Below are 21,796 nucleotides of genomic sequence, written 5' to 3' on the forward strand. Positions count from 1 at the left end.
CATGTAAATACTTCAGGCGAATAAACTCATTCTTGTCTAGAGAGACATCATAATTTTCCAAATATAATAATATTAATATTATATATATGAATAAAATATTATATATATGAATAAAAATCGACATCTATTAAATAGTAAAAATAAGAAATAAATTGTTTTCTTCAGTTTTAAATTTTTTAAAAATTTGTGGCTTGATAATTTTTATCGGGTTCGGCACCCTTTCTTATTTCGACGGTCGTGGCGGGGAGCGGAATTCATTTCCGAGTTTCCAACTTGTAGAAAATTTTAAATTTCCCGGCGAAGCACTGGCCACGTGAAGTGACACGTTTCAGAACACTTAAAAAAGTTAAAATGCCAAACTCATCTAAGAGATAACAAAGTAAAAAGCGTCTCCATTTGTTCTGCGCTTCTGGTGGAGCACGCGATCGTCATCTCCCCGAATGGAAAGTTTACCATTAGAAATCTCGCTGAAGATCTTCTGCCTGCTGGATCAGCAGAACCTGTCAAACGCTCAACAAGGTCAGAATCACTTTTGAACTTTCTCCTAATTTCCTTGTATTTTTTCTCGCTAATTTCTTTTCGGCTTTTGCGATGTGGGCATCAGTGACTTAATTATGGCTTTTGATCTGAATCTTTCATCTCTAATTCAACCCCGGATCACGCCTGGCACAATTTTAGTTTGGTCTCTTGCGTTCGAATGTTTCTGGTTTGGCATTGAACTCTGTCATAGACGAGATTGCAGGGCTTGCTTTAACTGTTTTCGTTTGTGCAACGGAATTATGTTTTCTGTGTTTTGATTTTGCTTCGAAATTTGGGTCTTGGGTGTTCAATATCTTGGGTGGCCAAATCCGTAGGAGTATGTGTTTATTCACTTCCTAACTTGCAATTGTTCATTGGGTTTAGGGGTTTAGCCCACCATCTGGGGTCAGATCGTTTAATAGGTCTCGAATCCACCATGTTTCACAAATTGCTCACTACCAAATTTATGCTTGCATTTTAGTTCCATTCTGAACACTCAAACAATTGTTTCAAGGATTAATTTATGTTGGGATAATCGCAGAATACTATTCATGTTGTGTTCTGGTGTTTGTGTGGATAATGAAACAAAATACCGTCGTCAGGATGATTTTGAAGTTGGCCGGGAGCTAATGACTTGACCCTGATCCACGTTGTCGGGCCTCTTTAAAATCCCATTCTGGAGCGAGGTTGAAAGAATTCCATTGACAAGCTTCACTGTGAAATATCTTCTAAATATCCATATAGCAAGATCACTTTTGTTTTCCATTTACTATCCAGTTGATGATGACACGAAGCCTACCTTTTGTAACCAGTATGCAGGAAGTGGAAAGAGTTAGGCTCCGATAACACAGTGTGGCGCGCACTCTTTAAGGAAAGATGGGGAATAAACCAGGCAGCTTTCTTCGCCCCGTCCCCTTATAAATCCTGGAAGGATGTCTATGAAGTCCAGGATCGTTGTGATCGAGTTGGTTTGTAAGTTCAAACTTCCTATCTAGTCTTTCATATTGAAGTGAACAATCTTTCTGCTCTCTAATTCAAATGGTTTGTCATTCCCAGGAATGTGGTCAGTGAGTTTAGAAACAAGGTGATTTATAGAATGCTTAAAGATGGATTTAGCCATACATTTAAATGCCAGTTCGTCAATCTATTTCAGGGGACTAAAGATCATTAGAGAAGGCGGCGGAGACTACTACCTCGTACATCAAGGTGAAATCCAGCGTCACTTGGGTTCCCGCAAAAGTATGAATGAAGTGAATCATGCGAAGAGAAACAGGGATGAGAAACCCCGCGCAGGGATCTTAGATCAGATTCTTTTCTTCAGTGTGGATTTGGAAGTGGCAACAAGAGATGCCAAGCGCATAAGGGTCTGATTCCGATGGCTCCTCCCTGTACAATCCAATCCATATGTCCGGTACAAAAAGGGATTCTAATGTAATTTATATGTCCAAGATGTATGAACAATGTTGTTGTTATTTAATCTTTATGTATTCTAATGCAAATTCACGTATATACTGGATATTCTCTTGCTTTATCTGATGCCATAGATTTGAAGCATGACGGCGGCCAGCTGACATGGATAACCACTGTGGGTACTTGTAAAAGAAGACGCGCTAACCGTAGGAGAGGTGAAGCCCACGCGGCCATGCGTTGACAGAGGCTAGCAGAGGGCATTTTATCTAGAAGTCGGCCGACAATCAACCGCAAACTATGAAAGGTAAGTTTGTATTGAATATTACTTATGCTGCAATTTAATTACTTCGAGGCTTCCCTAACCCTCTCATAAATTTAATACTAACTACATTTATTAGGAAGGAGATAGAGAACTTAGGATAATGCCTGTAATATTTATTAAAAAATTATATACATACCCTATAAAATCTTACCTGAAAAATTATACGATTTTTTTTCAAAATTTATAATTAGGGCACTATAAACGTATTTCTAATCGAACAAAAGAGAGCGGAAAACGCGTCTAAGAGATTGCCATGGCAATGGCAAAGTTGCAAACTATGAAGGGCAGGCCCACCACATTGACAACGTGACATTTGAAGCCCCAGGCAAACGCGTGTTTTGCGGATATTCACTCCTCTATCACGTCGTTCTCGATTGCAGCTTGACGGCGCATATTGCCGTTATGGCCACCGTCAACGCCGATAGCAAGCTACAGAGTGTCGACAAAAGATCAGCGGCGGTCAAGACAGTAAACGGAGTTGGTTCCTCAGTTCAGAGAGAAGGAATATCCGCCATTTATAAGATAGAGATGATCGATACATCTAAAATTCGATACGCTGACACTCTTACCATCCTGATTCTGATGTTTAAAGTTCTGTTAATGACGTCAGGAGTTCCGTGAACAAAGGGGAAAACAATATTGACGACCTGAAAGGCTGTACCCAAGGTGATTTCAATTCCCTCCTATTTCCATAAATTGGTTCTCTGGGCTCAGAGCGATAATTACTCAGCTACCAGATCATCAGTACCACCGTCGTCGTTCTTCTTCCGGCGTCTGCTGAGTATCCAGCATGTCCACTCCGACTGAGTGTCTGTCCTATATCCTTGACGTGGCTCCGAACGGCGCTAGAAAACGGTGGCGCTTTGCTTTTGCCACCCTTTGGGCTGTTCGCTCCCTTCAGTCACTCATCGAGACGAAGAGTCGACTCCTCTCTCAGCTTCCCCACCTTTCCAGGTCTTCATCTTTTATTTCGATCAATATTATACCCGGTTTGGGTGACCGTCGGGACCTTCAGGAGGCCGTTGACCAGGATAGCCTCAGGGACATCGTCAAGTCCAAAGACCTTCTCAGGTTGGCCCAGCTTGGTGGAGTCCGGAGTTGGGTTTCAGCCCTGGGAACAAACCCGAGTGAAGGCGTTGATGGAGATTCGCAATCTCTCTCTCGCAGGCGGAGAATGTTCGGTTCCAACACCTACCCGGCAACCTTTCCGAAAGATTTCTTCTTCTTTCTATGGGAATCTTTCAAAGAAAACATCCTTCTCGTACTTTTGGCCTGTGCCGTCCTTTGTAGAGTCATCGGTGGCGTTGAGGAGCACGACTTAAACCAAGGGTGGGCGGACGGATGTCGCGTCTTCGCCGCCGTAGTTTTGGTAATCGTGGCCGGAGCTATTGGAAATCTTCGGCTGTCTCGGCAGTTAGAAGACCTTACCCATGATATTTGCCATATGAGGATCGATGTTGTGCGAAGCGGTCAAAGGAACAGTGTGTCCATATTCGATATCGTTGTCGGGGATGTGGTGTTTTTGAGTATCGGAGATCGGATTCCGGCCGATGGGCTTCTGCTACATGGCAGTTCCTTGCGAGTGGATGAATCGAGCATCACTGGCGAGGGCAATCCAGTGGTCGTCAACGAGACGCAAAACCCCTTTCTGGTCTCTGGTTCCAGTGTAGCTGATGGAAGTGGTCGGATGCTCGTCACGAATGTCGGCATGGAAGGTAATAAAAATTGGGAGGCCTTCCTGACCTCGATCAAGGGCGCTTACAAGGGGCAAACCCCTTTACAAGCCCGACTGGACCAAATGACCTTATTAATTGGTAAGGTTGGTACGGTTCTCGCCGTTGTGGCTCTAATTGTCCTGTCATTTCGCCACTTTTTGATCGGAGCTGAAGAAAATAATAAGCGAGGAGTTTCTATTGCAGAGAACAAGTTAAGGCAAGTTATGGACAAGATTGCGCTTGTTTTAGCCGGGGTGGTGGCAATTGTGGTGAACGAGAATGCACATCAGGGATATCATGATAGAAGGACAAAGTTTAGGCAGGTAACGAATGCCGCGGCATCTGTTATGACCGCTTCGATTACAGTAGTGGTGGTGACAATTCCAGAAGGTTGGCCTTTCGCCTTTACCTGGGCCCTGGCTTGGTCTTTGAGGAAGATGAGGGATGATCAAGTCCTCGTGCGAACACCTTCCGCCTGTGAGACCATGGGTTTGGTTACCACTATTTGCTCAGACGAGAAAAGCCTGCAAACTATGAAGGTCACACAGTTCTGGCTTGGGGGAGAATCCTTCGAAAAGGATGCCTTCTCTGGCATAGCCAATGATACATTAGAACTCCTTCACCAAGGAATCGGTATGAATTGTTCTACAGTCATCCCTGATTCATTGCCTGAGTTAATAGAAAAAGAAGCCATTTGTTTTTGGGCTTTTTCTGAGACGGGAATGGACACGAAAAAACTGATGGAAAACTACAGTGTCGTCTTCAGTGAATCTTCTCGTTCACAGAACAAAATACATGGGGTATTAGTACAGAACAACAACGACAAGTCACGGCATGTTCATTGGAAGGGGGATGTGGAGGTAATATTGTCGATATGTTCAAGTTGTCTTGATGGCACTGGAATTCCAATGGTCATGGACGAAAGAGCAAAAGATAAGGTCAGGGAAATGATTCAAGGTACGGAAGCTCATAAACTGATTGCCTTTGCTCACAGAGAAATCAGGGTTGATGAAACAGGAGTCGAACTGCAACTCCCAAAGGATGGCTTCACATTTCTGGGAATGGTGAGTTGTGATATGGACATAAAGGATACTATAGAAGATTTCAGAGATGCTCAAATAAGTTTCAGGCTGGTGACTGATGTTTGTGCCGCTGATGCAAAAGCCATAGCAATTGAATGTGGGTTATTGAGGGAGGACAATGATTTCAAACAAGTGATTATACTGGGGGAAGATTTCAGAAATTATTCAATGGAAGAGAGGATGGAAAAGATTGGCAATATCTGCGTTATAGCGGAAGCTTCCCCTCAGGATAGACTTCTGATGGTCCAATGCTTGAAAAAGAATGGTGAAGTAGTCGCGGTTACAGGGCATGGCTCGGACCATGCACGGGCATTAGAAGAAGCAGACGTCGGGGTTTTGATGGGGAATCTGGGGACCGAAGAAGCCAGAAAGAGTTGCGATGTTATTATTTTGGATGGTAAATTCTCTTCAGTTATGAAGGTTGTTGGCTGGGGAAGGTGTTTCTATCGTAACATTCAGAAGTTCATCCAATTCCAATTGACAATTAACGTTGCTGCTGCAGTACTTAGCTTTACTTCAGCTCTTTCTTGGGACTATGTTCCTATTTCTGAAGCCCAATTATTGTCCTTACATCTGATTTTTGGCATATTGGGAGCCATAGCTCTAGCTACAGACCATCCAACCCAGTGTTTGATGAAAAAGAAGGCCCTGGGCAGAACTGAGCCGATCGTAACAAATTTCATGTGGAGGAACCTCATCACTCAAGCTTTATATCAAATCTCAATGTTGCTTTTCCTGGATTCCAGGGGCCGAACCATCTTTCATGCAAACCCCAAGGTGAAAAATGCTGTAGTTTTCAACGCATTTATTGTTTTTCAGGTCTTTAATGTGTTTAATGCTAGAAGCCTAGAGAAGAAGAATGTTTTCAAGGGGATTCATCAGAACAAATTCCTTCTTGGTAGTGTCGGGATGGCATTAACCTTACAAGTTCTGATGTTGGAGTTTTCAAGCAAAGTAACTGATGCAGAGGGGCTGGCACTATGGCAGTGGGGTGCTTGTGTAGGAATAGCAGCAACCTCTTGGCCTCTTGGTTGGCTAATGAAGGTGATTCCTGTCCCAGATAAGTTCTTTTTAGTCTTCTGAACTTGTTTCTTGTATAGTCTTGATTTCTTCTGTAAATATTTGTAGTGTTCATTTTTGTATAGTGTTGAATTGTTATACCTAGATTTAATCGCCCGAGCAACACCTGATGACAAAAATGGGTTTCATGAAATTTAATAGTACCAAACGTGTGTGTGTGTGAACACATCACGTTGATACAGGATATAGTCGCTAAATTGAAATCGTTGGAAATTGAGATGTTTGAGTTATTTCTTGTATACTTCATCCTTCACTCTCCTAACTGAATATGAGCTTTTCAATATCTCTTACAATACGCATTTAGAAAAATGGTTAATCAATGAACTTCTGACCATGTGTATACAATATAAAGATAGGTTAAATAAACAGATGATTAAAAGTACACATTTAGTAAATAGGACTTTTAAATCCGATAATTTGGTAAATGTTTTTAAGGGTGGCATCAAATTAAGCCAAGTTTGAACTTATATCTGTTCAAGTTATACTTGATTTAAGTACTTTCAATTCGGGCTCAAGTCAAAAATTGGAATTGAATTCGAACCCAATAATTTTAACCAAGTCCAAACTCAAGTTTGAGCTGAGTTCGAACTCCAACTTATATTTAAAATGTTGTATAAAATATATATCAAATAAATTATACATAAATTTATATATAAATTTTACTTAAAATTGGGTATAACTTTTACATAAAATTATTATTTATACACTGTATAAAATTGTTCATAAAAAGTCTTTCGGCTCTGAATCACTGCAGTAGGATTCTTCAATCAGAGACGATGTTTAATCAGTTGTTCTTATGTGATATAGAAAAAAAATCAAAAGAACATTTCTCCGGTAGCAGTTTGGCGATGCTTTCCCCGGTAAAAACATCTCAGAACTCGTGAGTTTTCAACAAAAAAACACATTTTAATCAAGCTAGTGCGATTAGACTACCGATTTTGAAAAATAAAAATTTTTACAGAACTGTTTCAAAAATCACAAAACCCCAGCCCAGGTCACAGAGACGGTGCTTTCCAGGTAAAAACCAAAAATTAGAACTCATGAATTTTCAACCGAAAAAACATTTTAGTCCAAACTTTTCTTCCTACTACCAATTTTGAAGAATCGAAATTTTAAAGAACCGTTTCAAAGATCACAAAACCCAAAACCCCACGAACCAAACCCTCTTCTTCTCTGCCCCAGGTTACAGAAACGACGCTTTCCGGGTAAAAAAAAACCTCGGAACTCGTGAAATTTCAACCGAAAAAACATTTTAATCCAGCTTTTTTTACTACGATTAGACTACCGATTTTGAAGAGTTGAAAATTTAAAGAACTATTTCAAAGATCACAAAAGCCCCCACTAACCAAACCTTCTTCTTCTCTGCCCCAGGTTACAGAAGACGACGTCTTCCCCGATAGAACGGTTCAGAAGAAAGGAACCAAGATCATCTACGGCATGTACCTGACGGGGAGAATGGAGAGCATATAGGGGAAAGACTGCCACAAGTTCAAAACAGAGAGGTGGCCACGAGAGTTTTTGAAACGAAGCTCCCCTACCGTCACTATTGAATGAAGAGAATATGGGGAAAACCTGCCGCCGCGGGTTCAAACTAGAAAAGCGGCTACGAGAGTTTCCAAAACGAAGCTCCCTCCCGTCGCTGTGGTCCCGAAAGTTATTTAGTAACCGAACCACGGCTCACTCGAGTTCGGCTGGGTTACTTTAAACAAGCACGAACCGCTTTCTAACACGATTCAAAAGTACACAGGTAACGCCACTTTTATCCGTTTCGTTGATCATCAAATGATAGGTTGCTGTGCATTTTTGTTGCTTTTCATTTGCAGTCTCCAATAACGGGTGCGGTGAACCGCTTCTTCTTCCACGAAGATTCAGACAAAACCCAGCTTAGATGGAATTGAACAAGATTTGGCGATGCAAACCCAAGTTGCTGAGCACCATTTGGCTTTACACCTCTGAGCTTTTAGGTCAATTCAGTCACTTTCATCGTATCTTCTAATCGTTCCTTTCATCTCTTTTCTTTTTTCTCGTACCGGATAGTCTCTTGCTCTATTTGACAACCAGACGCACTAACCGTATGAGAGGTGAGAACATGCCATTGTCACTGCGCACAAGCCTTAGGGCACTCTAAGAAGCAGGCTTGGGTTGCAGAAAAATCTTGTTCAAAATCTAAAAAAACAAAGGGGGGGTTAGTCCCCCAAATAGATTTTTCAAGTTCAAGTTCATGTCTAACATGAAGATTATGTCAATCATGTATATGAAGATTATCTTCGCACTTGGTATTAGTGTTGACGACTTCATGTACATGGGAAAACAGTTTCCAGTATTAGTGCCCCAACATGAAAAAAACATAAAAAACAAGAGAATCTCTAAACCTTTACGGTATACTTAATTATAACATAATTCTTAAACCCAAAATTAGGTAAAACAACCATTATTACTACACGAATAAGTTATTTAATGTATAATTAAATATATTAATATATTTATTAATTGAATTAGATATTTTATTATACATTAATATGGTAATTACATGAGCCAATGAAATACGTACATGATTAATTACAAATAATAAATAAATAACGTTATAAATAACAAAAACGAAAGTATTATTTTTTGTATTATTAATTAATAATATATTATAACAAAATTTAAAACCATTGGTTTAATTAACTATAGCAATTGGATAATTATGCCAAAATAATTTATCGAATATTTATTTTAACAATATTTTAATTATGACTATTAAATTACTATTTTAATAGAGTAATTGTAAAATATATGAAATAAATAAAAATAATTATTTTATAAATAAAAATTCTAAATTAATGATTTTTATGAAGATTTTAATTTTTTCTAACTTAGGAAAAATTAAACCATCGTTGTCTTCCAAAACGGCGAGCCAACGGGCAACGACGATGGCAACATCGACGGGTTAGTAGGCAACAGCGACAAAGGCGGCGCTCCGACGGTACGTCGAGAGGGAGAAGATAGGGAAGCCGAGAAGTTCTGCAACAAATGCTTGACCTCCCGTGTTCTACAATGGAGGTCAAGAGGGAGAGGAGAGGGAGGATGACTGTTAAATCGAAGCCGATGGCTAAAATCAAAGCCGAATGGGGAAATTGATGATGAATCGATGTAGAAATTAAAAAAATTGAAGCCCAAATATCAAAATCGAGCAGGAGGTTTAGAGAGAGAGAAAACGAGTCCGAGAACGTTCGCAGTGAACGGGAACGAGAAAGGACCGTGAGAATAAAATGGCAGAAACGGGTGTGAGAGAGAGAGAGAGAGAGAGAGAGAGAGAGAGAGCTCCTCATCCTCCCAAAAACTGCGAAAACCGGAAACCGGGAGCGGTCTCCCCCCTCCTCCCAAAACCTCCGAAAACCGGAAACCGGAAACCTCCGAAAACCGGAAACCGGGAGCGGTCTCCCCCCTCCTCCCAAAACCTCCGAAAACCGGAAACCGGGAGCGGTCTTTTGGTCAGGGGCGCTTTTTGTTCCCCCCTCCCACCGATGCTTTTGACTCCTCATGCTCCCAAAACCGGGAGCTTGACGGTTTTGTGGACAAGTCGGCTGACAATCCCCCCCACCGATGCTTTTGACTCCTCATGCTCCCAAAAACCGGGAGCTTGGCGGTTTTGTGGACAAGTCGGCTGACAATCTTAAAATAATGTTTGTAATATTTATTTGCAACACACGGTCAAATTTGAAAACTGGAAGGTCGTATTGAAATAAGAAATATGCATGGTGAAAATAGATTATAAAAAATTACATTAATTTTTTTTATAAGAATTTAAATAAAAAGTAATAATCAATCTTAGATATTACCATGTAAAAAATTTTCAGTAAAATAAATTATCAAATATAAAATAAAATAATAACTACTTTAATTAATTAATTAATTAATATATTTAATTATACATTAAATTACTTATATTTTACCTTATATTTTAATTAACTATATTATTATAATCATTTTCATCTTTTTGACATTTGGCATACAACTCTTCCGATGATACTTCCACGATCTTTCGTTTTGTTGATATACAATTCCAATTCCCTCTGATCTCTTTAAATAGGCTTTCACATCGATAATTCCAATTCCCTCTGATCTCTTTAAATAGGCTTTCACATCGATGATCATCAGTATTTCCTTCCAGCGTCTGCGGAGTATCATCCAGCATGCCCACTCCGACCGAGTGTCTTTCCTATTCCCATGACGTTGCTCCGAACGGCGCTAAAAAACGGTGGCGCTTTGTTTTTTTCATCCTTAGGGCTGTTCGCTCCCTTCAGTCCCTCATCGAGACGAATAGTCGACTCCTCTCTCAGCTTCCCCACCTTTCCAGGCCTTCATCTTCTGTTTCGATCAATATTATACCCGGTTTGGGTGACCATCAGGACCTTCAGGAGGCCGTTAACCAGGATAGCCTCAGGGACATCGTCCAGTCCAAAGACCTTCTCAGGCTGGCCCAGCTTGGTGGAGTCCGGCGTTTGGTTTCAGCCTGGGGAACAAACCCGAGTGAAGGTGTTGATGGAGACCCGCAATCTCTCTCTCGCAGGCGGAGAACGTTCGGTTCCAACACCTACTCGGCAACCTTTCCGAAAGGTTTCTTCTTCTTTCTGTGGAAATCTTTCAAAGAAAACATCCTTCTCGTACTTTTGGCCTGTGCCGTCCTTTGTAGAGTCATCGGTGGCGTTGACGAGCACGATTTAAACCAAGGGCGGGCGGACGGATGTCGCGTCTTCGCCGCCGTAGTTTTGGTAATCGTGGCCGGAGCTATTGGAAATCTTCGGCTGTCTCGGCAGTTAGAAGACCTTACCCATGATATTTGCCATATGAGGATCGATGTTGTGCGAAGCGGTCAAAGGAACAGTGTGTCCATATTCGATATCGTTGTCGGGGATGTGGTGTTTTTGAGTATCGGAGATCGGATTCCGGCCGATGGGCTTCTGCTAAATGGCAGTTCCTTGCGAGTGGATGAATCGAGCATCACTGGCGAGGGCAATCCAGTGGTCGTCAACGAGACCCGAAACCCCTTTCTGGTCTCTGGTTGCAGTGTCGCTGATGGAAGTGGTCGGATGCTCGTCACGAATGTCGGCATGGAAGGTAATAAATACTGGGAGGCCTTCCTGAACTCGATCAAGGGCGCTTACAAGGGGCAAACCCCTTTACAAGCCCGACTGGACCAAATGACCTTATTAATTGGTAAGGTTGGTACGGTTCTCGCCGTTGTGGCTCTAATTGTCCTGCCATTTCGCCACTATTTGTTCGGAGCTGAAGAAAATGATAAGCGAGGAGTTTCTATTGCAGAGAACAGGTTACGGCATGTTATGGACAAGATTGCGCTTGTTTTAGCCGGGGTGGTGGCAATTGTGGTGAACGAGAATGCACATCAGGGATATCATGGTAGAAGGACAAAGTTTAGGCAGGTAACGAATGCCGCGGCATCTGTTATGACCGCTTCGATTACAGTAGTGGTGGTGACAATTCCAGAAGGTTGGCCTTTCGCCTTTACCTGGGCCCTGGCTTGGTCTTTGAGGAAGATGAGGGATGATCAAGTCCTCGTGCGAACACCTTCCGCCTGTGAGACCATGGGTTTGGTTACCACTATTTGCTCAGACGAGAAAAGCCTGCAAACTATGAAGGTCACACAGTTCTGGCTTGGGGGAGAATCCTTCGAAAAGGATGCCTTCTCTGGCATAGCCAATGATACATTAGAACTCCTTCACCAAGGAATCGGTATGAATTGTTCTACAGTCATCCCTGATTCATTGCCTGAGTTAATAGAAAAAGAAGCCATTTGTTTTTGGGCTTTTTCTGAGACGGGAATGGACACGAAAAAACTGATGGAAAACTACAGTGTCGTCTTCAGTGAATCTTCTCGTTCACAGAACAAAATACATGGGGTATTAGTACAGAACAACAACGACAAGTCACGGCATGTTCATTGGAAGGGGGATGTGGAGGTAATATTGTCGATATGTTCAAGTTGTCTTGATGGCACTGGAATTCCAATGGTCATGGACGAAAGAGCAAAAGATAAGGTCAGGGAAATGATTCAAGGTACGGAAGCTCATAAACTGATTGCCTTTGCTCACAGAGAAATCAGGGTTGATGAAACAGGAGTCGAACTGCAACTCCCAAAGGATGGCTTCACATTTCTGGGAATGGTGAGTTGTGATATGGACATAAAGGATACTATAGAAGATTTCAGAGATGCTCAAATAAGTTTCAAGCTGGTGACTGATGTTTGTGCCGCTGATGCAAAAGCCATAGCAATTGAATGTGGGTTATTGAGGGAGGACAATGATTTCAAACAAGTGATTATACTGGGGGAAGATTTCAGAAATTATTCAATGGAAGAGAGGATGGAAAAGATTGGCAATATCTGCGTTATAGCGGAAGCTTCCCCTCAGGATAGACTTCTGATGGTCCAATGCTTGAAAAAGAATGGTGAAGTAGTCGCGGTTACAGGGCATGGCTCGGACCATGCACGGGCATTAGAAGAAGCAGACGTCGGGGTTTTGATGGGGAATCTGGGGACCGAAGAAGCCAGAAAGAGTTGCGATGTTATTATTTTGGATGGTAAATTCTCTTCAGTTATGAAGGTTGTTGGCTGGGGAAGGTGTTTCTATCGTAACATTCAGAAGTTCATCCAATTCCAATTGACAATTAACGTTGCTGCTGCAGTACTTAGCTTTACTTCAGCTCTTTCTTGGGACTATGTTCCTATTTCTGAAGCCCAATTATTGTCCTTACATCTGATTTTTGGCATATTGGGAGCCATAGCTCTAGCTACAGACCATCCAACCCAGTGTTTGATGAAAAAGAAGGCCCTGGGCAGAACTGAGCCGATCGTAACAAATTTCATGTGGAGGAACCTCATCACTCAAGCTTTATATCAAATCTCAATGTTGCTTTTCCTGGATTCCAGGGGCCGAACCATCTTTCATGCAAACCCCAAGGTGAAAAATGCTGTAGTTTTCAACGCATTTATTGTTTTTCAGGTCTTTAATGTGTTTAATGCTAGAAGCCTAGAGAAGAAGAATGTTTTCAAGGGGATTCATCAGAACAAATTCCTTCTTGGTAGTGTCGGGATGGCATTAACCTTACAAGTTCTGATGTTGGAGTTTTCAAGCAAAGTAACTGATGCAGAGGGGCTGGCACTATGGCAGTGGGGTGCTTGTGTAGGAATAGCAGCAACCTCTTGGCCTCTTGGTTGGCTAATGAAGGTGATTCCTGTCCCAGATAAGTTTTTTGTAAATTTACCCCGTTTTCTGTATATACGAACCGTTTTTTCTCCTACGATATAACTGATAACAAACCGTGGTGTTGTTACTTGGAAACAAGAGTTAGGGAACTGTTGGCGCCATTGTATATCACCACGTGTCGCTTCTAGTTTAAACATCTGAGAGAAGCTGCTTTTCTTTGCGACCGAAGCTTATCCCCCTCCGGCCGCCATTAGCGCACTCTACCAATGTCTCCCATTTCTCTCCTCCGCCGCTCTCGTATCTGCTTCCTTGCCCTTACCCGGCCTTTGTCGTTTCAAATCTGTTACTATTCTTCCACTTCGTCTTTTGAACTCGAAGCGGATCTTTCTCATCCCATTTACGTTATCTGGGGATCTAACACTGGCGTTGGGAAAACCCTAGTGTCCGCCGGTCTCGCTTCTTCCGTCCTCGCGACTCCCAATTCCAAGTTCTCCTACTTGAAACCCGTTCAGACCGGTTTCCCCCAAGACTCCGATTCACGCTTTGTTTACCGCAAGGTCTCGGAAATCTTCTCGCATCGGAAGTACGGGTTTGCTTTGGTCGCGTCTAATCATGCTCTCAAAGCTTCGGTTCCTGCGGCGGAGGTGATTGCTAGTGCTTCTGTTGACAATGAGGAAGGGAACGTTGTGAGTGGATTTAGAGATTTGTGTTGTTACGAAGAGAGACGAGTGCTGTGTTCGGGAAGTAACGTTGAGGCGTCTGAACTGGTTTGTAAAACGATTTACGGATGGAAGGAGGCAATTTCGCCACACCTTGCAGCAGAGATGGAGGGAGCCGTGGTTGATGACTCTTTACTACGGGAATCATTGCAAAGATGCCTGGGAGTATGTTCTGGACAGGGGTCTTTGGGTCGAAAGCAAAGGTTATGGAGTGTAGTAGAGACCGCTGGAGGTGTTGCTAGTCCAGGACCCATGGGCACTCTTCAGTGTGATTTGTACAGGTTCTCATTTGGTTATGCACCTCTTAAAGTTTTAGTACTTCAATGGTTTGATGTGCTCTCTAAAGCATTGGAAATTTTTGCACTTTGCTCGTCAATGAATCCATCTCAAAAGACAGAAGATTTGATTGTGACAATACATTGCAATACTGAACTGCTAATAGAATGTTAGCTATTGATACAGGATACTATCCTACTGTGGATGCATCTATCTGTAGTCATACCGGAGACTGCCGTACATTTAGGGATTTAAATTTTGTCATGTTATAGAAGAAACCTCATTGTATTTCATCGATGTTTGATTTTGTGTAAGCCATAGGTAGCAGCTCAATTTGCTGCCCTCACACTCGGTAACATGTTCATTATCCTCTATCATAAACACTGAAAATTGTTTGTATTACCTGATAACGTTTTCAGTAGTGTAATGTTCTTAAGTTATTAAAAAAATTAAATTAAACTTCTGGTTAAAAACTTCTTGATGAATTGGTCAAATGACCATAAAAACCAATTGGTTGTTGCATGAGGCTTGAAACTGAGGCAATTTGGAGCATCTTTGTTCTGACCGAAAGGTGCTTTTTAACACACTGAGAAAAAAGAAAGTGGCACAGAGAAAAAAGCCGATGAAATCTAACAGTAACAGATAGGAAGATAATAATTGTCCTGCTGGTTCAAGCTACTCATTTGTTATTTTTTGCCAGGTAACTTAGGCAGGATGTTGTGCTAATAGTACCACTTCTGAATCCAATTAAATCTTTTAATTGGCAAGTCAATGCCAATCAGAGCATTGACCTCCATATTTAGCATATTTGATTCCTTAATCAATTACCCAAAATTTCTACTTAAGCCTATAAACAGGCCCTCCCTTGTTGTGTACAATATCCCTCAATTAATGAAACTCTCTCCTCTTTTCCTTTTTTCTGTGGTTTTTGCTTTGATTTTTGTTTCTATTTAGAATCTTCTGTTCTTTCTTTTCCTCACCTATTGCACAAAACAGACCTTTCAGGTTTCCAGCTATTCTTGTTGGGGACGGACGATTGGGTGGTATATCAGGAACTATTTCAGCATATGAGACACTGAAACTCAGAGGTTATGATGTTGTGGCCATAATTTTGGAGGATCAAGGCCTTGCAAATGACATTCCCTTGTTGTCTTATTTGAGAAATAGGTACTTCATTTATTCTTAAATTAGGAAATTAGAAGCTGTAGTCATATTCATGTTCTCATCTTTAGCACTATAGTAGTTAAAAATTCAGTCCTCTTTCCAGGGTGGAGGTTCTAGTGCTGCCACGTGTCCCCCAAGACCTATCAGACAATCTTCTGGAGTGGTTTGACAAATCTCAGAAAATATTTAGTTCACTTCAGGAGATCATGTTAGCTGCATACTCAGAGAGGATAAAACAACTACATGACATGCCGAAGAAGGCAGGAAATGTTTTCTGGTGGCCATTTACCCAGCACAAACTTGTTCCCAAGGAGATTGTAACAGTGATAGATTCACGTTGCGGCGAGAATTTTGCGATCCATAAAGTTTGTGCCCAACTTCCCTAAATATTTCTTCTTGTCTACACTTTGTTTTTGTTTTTCGTTTTTTGAATAGCAAGAGAGATTTTATTGAGAGAGGAGAACAAAACTGTTGTAATTGCATCCTGGCGTATTATTTTAAGCATTTTTCATTCTTTGATTTCTCAGAGTGTATTGTCTTTTATATTTAAAGGTACGGAATAGTCAGGATACTGGGGTTATTGCTCAACAATTTGATGCCTGTGCAAGCTGGTGGACTCAAGGACCGGATGCAACTTTACAGGTCACCTTTGTGAAAAGTTAAACCTTGAGCATGTTTCTGTCTCAATTTATTTTTCTTTCACGAAAAAAGAATAAAAATGACATTCTTTGGAAGTGCACATCATATGGATCTTTCTCTTCTTCTTTTGAGTTCATGACATATGTATCAGGGATGTCTTTTAATTTGCGAAATTCGCCTAAAGTTATTCTTCTGTGTATTAGTTGGTTTCAGATTGAGCTTGCTAGAGATATGGGTTATGCCACGGCTAGGTTTGGTCATGTCATGTTTCCTGAAAATGTGTATGAGCCAGCTTTAAGATGTGCGGAGCTCTTGCTTGAAGGTGTGGGAAGAGGTACACATTTTTTATATATACCACTACTCTCTTTAATAGTACTTGATTAAATTAATTACTTATATTATGTTTCCGGGTCTGAGCATTCTTGATCTTGAATTTCATTATTGTCTTATGACTGCTATACCTATTTTATTTGGATGACCACAAGGCACACGTTTGTGAATGAGTTCTCAGGTTCCTGAAGAAAAGCCCATGACTGGTCTATGCTATCAAAAGTGATTTTTTTTGTTTAATCTAGAATCTGTGTGCCTTAATAGGATGCTTTACTTTGTCTTATGAGCTAAAATCATTTTTGGAACATGTAATGCTTTGCTTATGATATCAAGTTTCATGATATTTCCCAAACTGGAGGCAACCACTAACACCTCTAGAAACACCATAGGTGGATCAAGTCAAAGTCATGAAGTCATACCAAGAATATATTCTTGGTCATGTTTGACTTCTTCATACTGCTTGAAGAAAATCTCATCGTGGTTAATGCCTTTACCCCTCTATTTTGGATTGAGCTAGTCAGCTATGCTAGAAGTGAATTTAATCATCTTAAAATACAATGCACAGTGAAAATGTCCAAATGGTACCAAGTGATGGTAACCATTTGGATCCAATTTTGATGAGGTAATTTGAATTTTTTATTGATAATTGCTATCTGAATTACACTATGTGGTTGAAGTTCTTGTTCTTGCACGTTATAGTAATTTTATTCTTAAGGAAAAGCTTGAATTCCTCAAGCTTCTTTCCAGCTTACGCTCAAATGCCTTTCATCACAGTAGACGACAACTGATACTGGATGTAGCCATTTAGGGAGGGAGGAGGGAGGAGGGAGTGAGGGAGTGAGAGAGGGCTATCCTCTTTTGGTTTCTCATGTCTTGATTATTGTTGAGTGGTAAAAGGATTTTGACATGGCTTCTCCTCTTGTGTTTTGCTTACAAAAGAGGGGACAAGCTGTAGTGCCTATAAATTTCTGAGGCACTTTCTGAGGTTTTTGTACTTATTGAAACCCTTGGTACAGGGTTCATTAAGAAGGTAAAATTTCCCTTGGGTTGTTTAAAGCAAGTGGGCGTTATTCAGGATCTATAGCCACAATAAGAACATAATTCCATTTACTCTATAAGCAAAGGTAAAACTCAAGTTAATAATGCCTTTGGGTATTCGGAATTAGCATAGGTATTTGAGGCATTGGAACTGAACGTCATGCTTTTCAATGAGCATTTTAAAATTTGTGGGGCTAGGGGAAACCTTGAAAAGAATATAGAGTATGACTGTTGGACTTTGATATAGTAATCGTATTTCATGGCTTGTTCTACAGGCTGGGCTTCTCGAACTTTCTTTTCTGACAATGGATCCACATCAATTGAAATTGCCCTGAAAATGGCATTTCGCAAATTCTCAGCTGATCATGGAATCTACATGGACTCAGTGGGTGGAAAGTCAGAAAAAAGATGCCCTGAATTCAAGGTTTGTGTCATTAGCGCCAATTTTATTTACTAAGAAGATGGGTGGAGGATAATTTTCTGACTGAGTAGTCTCCTAAATGCAGGTACTTGCTCTTAAAGGATCTTATCATGGTGACACTTTGGGTGCAATGGAAGCTCAAGCACCATCTTCATATACTGGTTTCCTACAACAGCCATGGTATGGCTGCATTCTGTGAAGGATTGATTGTGTTAGGAGCTCCCTCTTGTTTAACTTGGCATTGGGAACCTAATTTCAGAAGCTGTTTCTTTTTACCAAGTAATGACCTTGAAGACATGGTGTCTTGTTTTTCATCGTTAGTGAAAAATTCATCGGGAAAAAGACAATATTATGGATACTACCTGATTGGAGAAAGGAAATTGTGACTTGTCTTTGTGCAGATAGCTGAAATACCTTGAACTTTACTTTTGGTTATGTTTCAGCTGATAAATAATGAGCACCATTTTAGTAGTGAATGAAATGCCTTCTTTTGTAAAGAAACCTGCTCCTTGTCATTGTTCAAATGGTGAATTTTGACTTTTGGCAGGTATTCAGGAAGAGGCTTTTTCCTTGATCCACCAACAGCAAGCATCTCCAATGGGGTTTGGAACATAACCATTCCTGAAGTGTTACAGTTAGGTCCCCAGAAACTTGAAGCAGCAAGTGAGTATATATTTAATTGGCTTCTGAGATGTTTAAAAATGCCTTCTTTATATATCTGATGGAGGGGGCTTTATTTGTCCGCAGCTTTTAGCTCATGCAAAGAGCTGTTTTATGAAGAAAGAGCTTGTTCAGATCTAGCTGGTTGTTATTTATGGTACATATCAGAGAAATTATCACAATTTTCAAAATCAGAGGAATCAGCCCTTATTGCTGCACTGATTATAGAACCAGGCAAGAGGAACTTATCCCATGCGTGATATACAATATTTTTTCTTGAAAGGGTGATACTATTTTGCATTTTAAAAATACTGATACTGTGGTCTAAATTCATCCATTATTCATATACTTTCAAGTTAATGTCAATTGATCTGAGCCCCTAGTTTGTTTGGTTCAGAAGGTCATCCTGAATTATCTGCCCAAGGCATTAAATGTTGGAATTAAAAAAAATTAAGGAAACAAATCCATAGTAAGGGCAATTACTAAATGCTCGGAGCATAGGAAAAAAATTTGTAGACTGACTCAAGAAATACTAAGATTTATAGGACAATGACAACTTAAAAAAAGAAAAAAGTGAATCTGAGAAAGATGCAAAAAAAGAAAAAAAAGAATGGCAAAATCATATGAAACCATAAATGTGATAGGTACCTATAGGAAAATTAAATTTCTGGCATATGAAAACTGAAGTCTGATGTAACAAATGATCTGTCTGAAAGTATAAATCTTTCTGAGATGTCATGACCTGCATAGATCTCTACTTCAAGAGTATCAATTTTTAAAAAATCATGTCCCCTACATGGAAATTGCAAAGCCCCTGAAAATGGGGGACAAGACAGCTGTGACCTGTAACGGAGTATATAGAGATCGTGATGTGAATCTCTAAACTCCAACTGATCTTCATTAATCTCTTTGATGCTTTTTGATAACAATTTACGAGATTTAATTTGCTTGGATTTGTTTGCAGTCATCCAAGGTGCTGGTGGAATGGACTTGATAGATCCCCTTTTCCAACGCATTCTTGTTTCCGAGTGCCGAAGCCTGAAAGTTCCTGTCATTTTTGATGAAGTATTTACAGGTTTTTGGCGTCTTGGAGCTGAAGTGAGTTTTTTGTTTCGGTGACTCGAAATCTATTCTCTATCATTTTTAAAATATTTGACTTAAATTTTATGTTGTTTTCCTGCAGTCCGCAGCTGAGATACTGGGTTGTGTACCTGACATTGCATGCTATGCAAAGCTAATGACAGGAGGGATAGTACCCTTTGCAGCCACACTGGCAACTAATGCCGTTTTTGATGCATTTAAAGGAGACTCTAAGGTATTGAATATTATGTTTCTTTACAAGGAGGAAAAGAACTAAGAACAGTAACATGTGCTATATGTGGCTTGCTATGCAAAGCTGATGATGGGAATTCTCGCATCCTCGGTGGTGCACTGGCAACTGATGTTCTTTTTGATGCATTTAAAGGAGTATCGGAAGTCTTCAATGTTCTTTTTCCTGAACAGGAAGAAAAGGAAGTAGAACTATAAGCTGCTAGTACAGGTCGTGGTTGTGAAACTATAATGCTGCGCCTATTTGAGTATACTTAAGTTCTTTTCTCCTCTTGCAGCTTATGGCTCTTTTGCATGGACACTCGTACTCTGGACATGCCATGGGGTGCACTGCTGCTGCAAAAGCTATAGAGTGGTTCAGGAATCCTTCGACAAACTTCAATTTAACCCCTGAAGGAAGGCGCCTAATAGAGGTGCTTTCTCTCTCTCTCTCTCTCTCTACCTTATACTCTCTGTATCTCTCTGTATTTTGCTCACATCGTTAACAATTAATAAGTCTTGAGGGTTTTTACCCTTGCAATCACAAATGGTCAAATTTGAATTGTTTTGTCAAAGCTGTATTTTAAAGGCACAAAGGAAAAATAGATTTAAGTCAAGCCTCATTTGTAATTTTTTTTGCAGTTATGGGACAACAAACTTGTGCTAGAAATATCATCACACTCATCCGTGCAAAGAGTGGTAGCGTTGGGAACACTTTGCGCCATTGAACTTAAAGCAGGGGATGATGCTGGGTATGCTGTTGCTCTCTCATGTTTATATGGTGAATCCCTTTCGAAAGTTTTTAGTTTTAACAGCTTCTGTTATTCGTGCAGGTATTCATCGCTCTGTGCGAGTTCCCTTGTTCAAAACCTTCGCAAGGACGGTGTTTACATGAGGCCTTTAGGGAACGTCATCTATCTCATGTGTGGCCCCTGCACCTCCACTGAGAGCTGCAACCATGCTCTTCGGAAAGTTTACCAAAGAATCCGAGATGATTTCAGTCAAGAAAGCTGTAATAAATCAGATTCTCGTCGAAGCCATGAATGATATGAGTATATGATCTCTCCATTTTTGACATGTTGTTGTTATGGTTATTATATTATTTTTGTCATTTTTTTTCTTTGCAGTTTTTAAAGGATACCTAGCGGCGGATAATTGATAATAATTTTAAATGAATTGATTCAATTTTAACTTATTGAGTTTAAGTGCAATGGAAACAGATTCCAGTGTTAGTGTCCCAAATGAAAAGTATGATATAAACATAGAATGAGTAACCTTTTATAATGTACGTAAATAAAATATATATCTAAATAGATAATTAACCAAAATAAACATGGTTATTATATAATTTAACGTGTAGTATTAGAATATATTAATATTTTAATTATTGAAAAATTATATGATATTATTTAATGATTATAATTTATTATTAATTAATATAATAATTATGTATGATTAGAATAAATTATTAAAAATTAATAAAAAAGTAAAAAATAACATAAGCACATCTAATAAATAAATAAATTATTTTTTAATAATATAATAAATATTTTAACATTAAAACCCACTAATTTAATATAGTAATAAAAAATAAATATATTTATCAAGAACATAATATATATTTTTATGTATTAATAATTAATAATATATTGTCACAAAATTTAAAACCATTAGTTTAATTAATTATAGTAATGGTATAATTAAACCAAAATAATTTATCAAATATTTATTTAAAATAATAATAACTATGACTATTAAATCACTAATTTAATATAGTAATTATAAATTAAATATATTAAATAAATAAAAATAACTATTTTATAAATAAAAAATATAAATTATTATTATTATTATCGTCTTCCTCACAGCGCGTGTTGTTTTCCTCAACAGCGGGCCATGGCGACG

At 39.8% G+C, this 21,796-nt stretch overlaps 3 protein-coding genes and 1 long non-coding RNA gene across 4 annotated transcripts; all 4 read left to right on the forward strand.

Annotated features, from left to right (window-relative positions):
* Positions 1–396: 396 nt before the first annotated feature.
* Positions 397–2,028, forward strand: LOC137950913 (uncharacterized). Its single transcript, XR_011112020.1, has 3 exons — positions 397–519; positions 1,332–1,491; positions 1,673–2,028. It is a non-coding gene; the product is annotated as an uncharacterized lncRNA (long non-coding RNA).
* A 1,013-nt stretch (positions 2,029–3,041) lies between these two features.
* Positions 3,042–6,131, forward strand: LOC137950174 (calcium-transporting ATPase 12, plasma membrane-type-like). Its single transcript, XM_068796555.1, has one exon. The coding sequence runs from the start codon at positions 3,042–3,044 to the stop codon at positions 6,129–6,131; it is 3,090 nt and encodes a 1,029-aa protein (XP_068652656.1).
* A 4,175-nt stretch (positions 6,132–10,306) lies between these two features.
* LOC137950178 (calcium-transporting ATPase 12, plasma membrane-type-like) lies at positions 10,307–13,438 on the forward strand. The gene has a single exon (XM_068796560.1). The coding sequence runs from the start codon at positions 10,307–10,309 to the stop codon at positions 13,436–13,438; it is 3,132 nt and encodes a 1,043-aa protein (XP_068652661.1).
* A 131-nt stretch (positions 13,439–13,569) lies between these two features.
* LOC137950149 (bifunctional dethiobiotin synthetase/7,8-diamino-pelargonic acid aminotransferase, mitochondrial) lies at positions 13,570–21,034 on the forward strand. Its single transcript, XM_068796533.1, has 14 exons — positions 13,570–14,336; positions 15,328–15,498; positions 15,599–15,860; positions 16,048–16,137; positions 16,348–16,468; positions 17,778–17,926; positions 18,009–18,103; positions 18,471–18,586; positions 18,671–18,817; positions 19,548–19,681; positions 19,767–19,898; positions 20,191–20,325; positions 20,534–20,643; positions 20,725–21,034. Exons 1-14 carry the CDS (start codon positions 13,603–13,605, stop codon positions 20,936–20,938), a joined length of 2,610 nt encoding a protein of 869 aa, XP_068652634.1. The 5' UTR covers positions 13,570–13,602; the 3' UTR covers positions 20,939–21,034.
* The last annotated feature ends 762 nt before the right edge of the window (positions 21,035–21,796 follow it).

This window comes from Aristolochia californica, unplaced genomic scaffold (genome assembly GCF_029961685.1).
Source record: "Aristolochia californica isolate CCGP_79_NKW_82.1479 unplaced genomic scaffold, dmAriCali1.0.hap1 SCAF_14, whole genome shotgun sequence".
Taxonomy (NCBI): Eukaryota; Viridiplantae; Streptophyta; class Magnoliopsida; order Piperales; family Aristolochiaceae; genus Aristolochia; species Aristolochia californica.